Raw genomic sequence first — 3,302 nt, forward strand, 5'->3', positions numbered from 1 at the left:
CAACTTATTATCTTAATATACACCACGTTATGTCGATATACAACATACAAGACCATGGATTTAATAATTGTCAACGGTTGTTGGAAGTGAGTGTAAATTGCAAAATTCATCACATGATAAATGAGTTTATATATTTTTACTTGCAAGCGTAACTTTGTTAAGAATAGGATGGGGTAACTTGGCACATTGCCATAAATTTTTTAAGTACATATATTGAATTTGGCACTGGTTTGGCAGCCATCATTTACATTAAAGGCAGTCCGTTTCTTTTTGCAGAACATACGCCATAGAAAATGCATGATCTTGAATCCCTCCTTAAGATGGCTGCTACAACGAAGGGCAAAGACAAGATAGATGAATTGGTAAAGCATTTCGATCTCAACCAAGAACATGTGCTGCACAAGGCTATCCAGAAAGGCATGGTTTCGGCGAATCTGAAGTTGCTGATTAAGACGGGCCAGGAGCTGGGAAAGGATATCAATATAGATCTAGAGGATGATCATGGCCTCACACCTTTGCATTGGGCAGCAGTACATGGGCACGTATCTATAGCCAAATGCTTGATTGAAGAGCATGATGCTAATGTTCATGCCATAGTGAAGCCAGTGTTGGAAAGTCAGTGGGGAGAAAAATTCAAAGGGGGCACTGTCCTGCACGTTGCGGCACGGGAAGGGCATGAATCAGTGGTGAAGGAGGTCCTTGGAGCAGTGAAGGAGAATGATGCAAAGATCGAATACATTCTCAAGAAAGACAATAGAGGGGACACAGCACTGCATGCAGCAGCTCGGTCCCTTGGTTCAGATCGTGGAATCTCAATTCAAACCATGTTAGAGCCCTTGCGCAAGAATGTTTCTACAAATGAAGAAGAGAATGTTTCAAATGAAGGTGAGCAGCTGAGATCACCGTTGCACGATGCTGAAGAGACGGGTCATGAGAAGAATATTGCGGATGTGCGAGGTGAGCAGCGGAGAACGCCCTTGCACTATGCTGCAGAGATAGGTCATGAGAAGAATGTTGAAATACTGCTTCAGGCAAAGGCAAGTTCATTAGCATGTGATGCGTGCGGTTCTACGCCGCTGCATTATGCCGTGAAAGGTGCGGGCAAAAAAGATGTCTTGAGTGCTCTAGCAAAATCGGGAGCTGATTTCAGTAAAGCAGATGATAAGGGGAGGACTCCTCTCTACATCGCTCTCTTTTTACAAAAAGACATGGGGTTGGCAGAAGAGCTCATGAATCTGAACCCAAAAGATCACTTGGTAAGTGATGAGGACACCTGCAGGTGGATGAAGGTTTATTTCTCTGTCGACAGTACAGATCAAGATAGAAAATTGTTAGAGGAGTCGTACAGTCGCTACTTTGGGTCTTCTCTAAGGGCTTCTGAAATAGCTGAAAAAATGCCACCTATTTATTTTGCTCTACATTTATCTAGAGTAGATATTGCAGAGTTCATTGATCGACATAGCCTCAAGCAATACGGCCCAGAAGCATGCATTAACAAGAAAGTTGATGGCCAAACTGCCTTGCATTGGGCCGCAATATTTGGTGACGTAGATGCGGTACGGGAGCTATTCCAGAATCCGATGTTTGGCAAGAAGCTGTTGGCAAATATTCACGACAGCTGTGGGAAGACTGCATTACAGCATGCCCACGAGAAGCAGCATGCAGATGTTGAACACGCGATGGAGGATCAAAAGGATGTCCAAAGGTACCTGAAGGGACCGTATAGAGAACGGAAGGAATATGTGGACGTTGCCAATTCAGTGTTGGTGGGCGCTGCCTTGATCGCTAGTATCTCCTTTGCCGGGTGGCTTCAGCCACCGCTGAGCTACATGTACTACTACAACCTCCCTCCCCTTCCGACTCCGGTCTCTCTTCCGGACCAATTCCAGTCCTATGCTGCCGTTCAACAGCACGTCGGCCTACGTGCATTCTGGGTTTTTAACAGCCTCTCCTTCAGCTTTGCCATTGCCACCATCATCGCCTGCCTGGTGGCCGTCATCTCAAGGTCGGGAAAGGCCTTCATAACCATCACTGTTCTGTACCTTCGTCAATCATTGTTCATCGCCATCATCTTCCTTGAACTCTCCATGGCCTGTGCCCTCGGCGCATTTGCTGCCGCGGGCTTCACTGTGCTGCCTCCTATTTTCAAATACCAGGTTAACATGGTGTCCACAATGGTTGTGGGCGGAACTCCTTGCATCGTCTTACTTCCATTGCTTGTGTACAGACTGTGGCAGGATCTCGACGGTCGTGGGCTTATGCGACGATGTTGGGCTTGTGTGCGCATCATGGTGTGCGCATCATGGTCTCGGCTGACCAAGATCGGCGTGTTATGTGTAAAATGTAGAGATTTTTTAAATTAGTGGTCTTCTCTAGAAGGTTTGAAGGGCTTTGCTAAATTGCTATCCTCAGAAGGCTTTGAACTAAAGCACTGTCGGGAATCCCCAACCGTAAGTTCACGTGTCACGTACTTGTTGTAAATATTGTGTCATGAACTTGTTGTAGATATCGTGACAAGTATGGCGATACAACCTCGTCAGTTATGGGACGATTTATTGTGTTTGTGCAACGCTAAGCTTTGCTTTGTGTTGGGCCATTTTAATGTATGTGAATTACCGAAGCATGCTTCTACACCACACTCTATTATAGATGGGACAGAGAGGCTCAGCTGGAATGTGTTTGCCAATCAAGTTTTAAAACAAGATATGTGGTCATTGCTACACCCGCATGAGAGAGGATCTACATATGCCTCTCAAAAACAATATGTGGGTACAAGAGCTCATCTGGACCGAATGTATATTTGCCAGCATGATTTGTTTTTGCCAGAGATATTGTCCATGCAGGTGGAATATAATCATATTTTGTCAGATCACTTCCCGGTTGGTATTGGAGATGCATAGCCATTCTGTGGATGCTTATAGGACATTATTGGGAAAGGCTCCTCTTAAGGTTAACCAGACTTTCTTGGAGCATACTATTTTCCATCACTTTATGTTTCACGTGTTACAAAACTTTCGGGGCCATGTAATCTCTATTGGGGTGTCAACTTCGAAGTGTTGTATGTTCAATATTCAAAATCTTGTTCCCAAGTATGTGATTCATAATGTATTATATTCTAGGGTGAAGTTGCGGAACCTAGAATTGTTATTGGTTGATTTGAACCAGGTGGTTCAAGAGGACAATTCTTGCCCTAGAAGAATTGAGATAGCTATTGATTGGTTGTCCCATCAGGTTGTAGCATTTCATGAGAATCAATATGTGAGATATAGCTTATGGCTCAAATGGATGCCCTAATGGATTCT

General features: G+C 44.4%; 1 protein-coding gene across 2 annotated transcripts in view; it reads left to right on the forward strand.

Annotated features, from left to right (window-relative positions):
- The window catches only part of LOC147626992 (uncharacterized), a 7,503-nt gene extending 5,001 nt beyond the window's left edge, over positions 1-2,502 (forward strand). Inside the window, exon 2 of one of the 2 annotated variants that reach the window (XM_086815572.1) lies at positions 277-2,501. In XM_086815572.1, the coding sequence (XP_086671698.1) occupies positions 294-2,363 (2,070 nt within the window). In that variant the 5' untranslated portion in view covers positions 277-293 and the 3' untranslated portion in view covers positions 2,364-2,501. Of the gene's footprint in view, positions 1-276 lie in introns of both variants that reach the window. The other variant, XM_086815573.1, reaches the window with a different exon arrangement.
- The last annotated feature ends 800 nt before the right edge of the window (positions 2,503-3,302 follow it).

The sequence above is a fragment of the Cibotium barometz genome, chromosome 21 (genome assembly GCF_041138505.1).
Source record: "Cibotium barometz isolate CiBa-2024 chromosome 21, ASM4113850v1, whole genome shotgun sequence".
Lineage (NCBI taxonomy): Eukaryota > Viridiplantae > Streptophyta > Polypodiopsida > Cyatheales > Cibotiaceae > Cibotium > Cibotium barometz.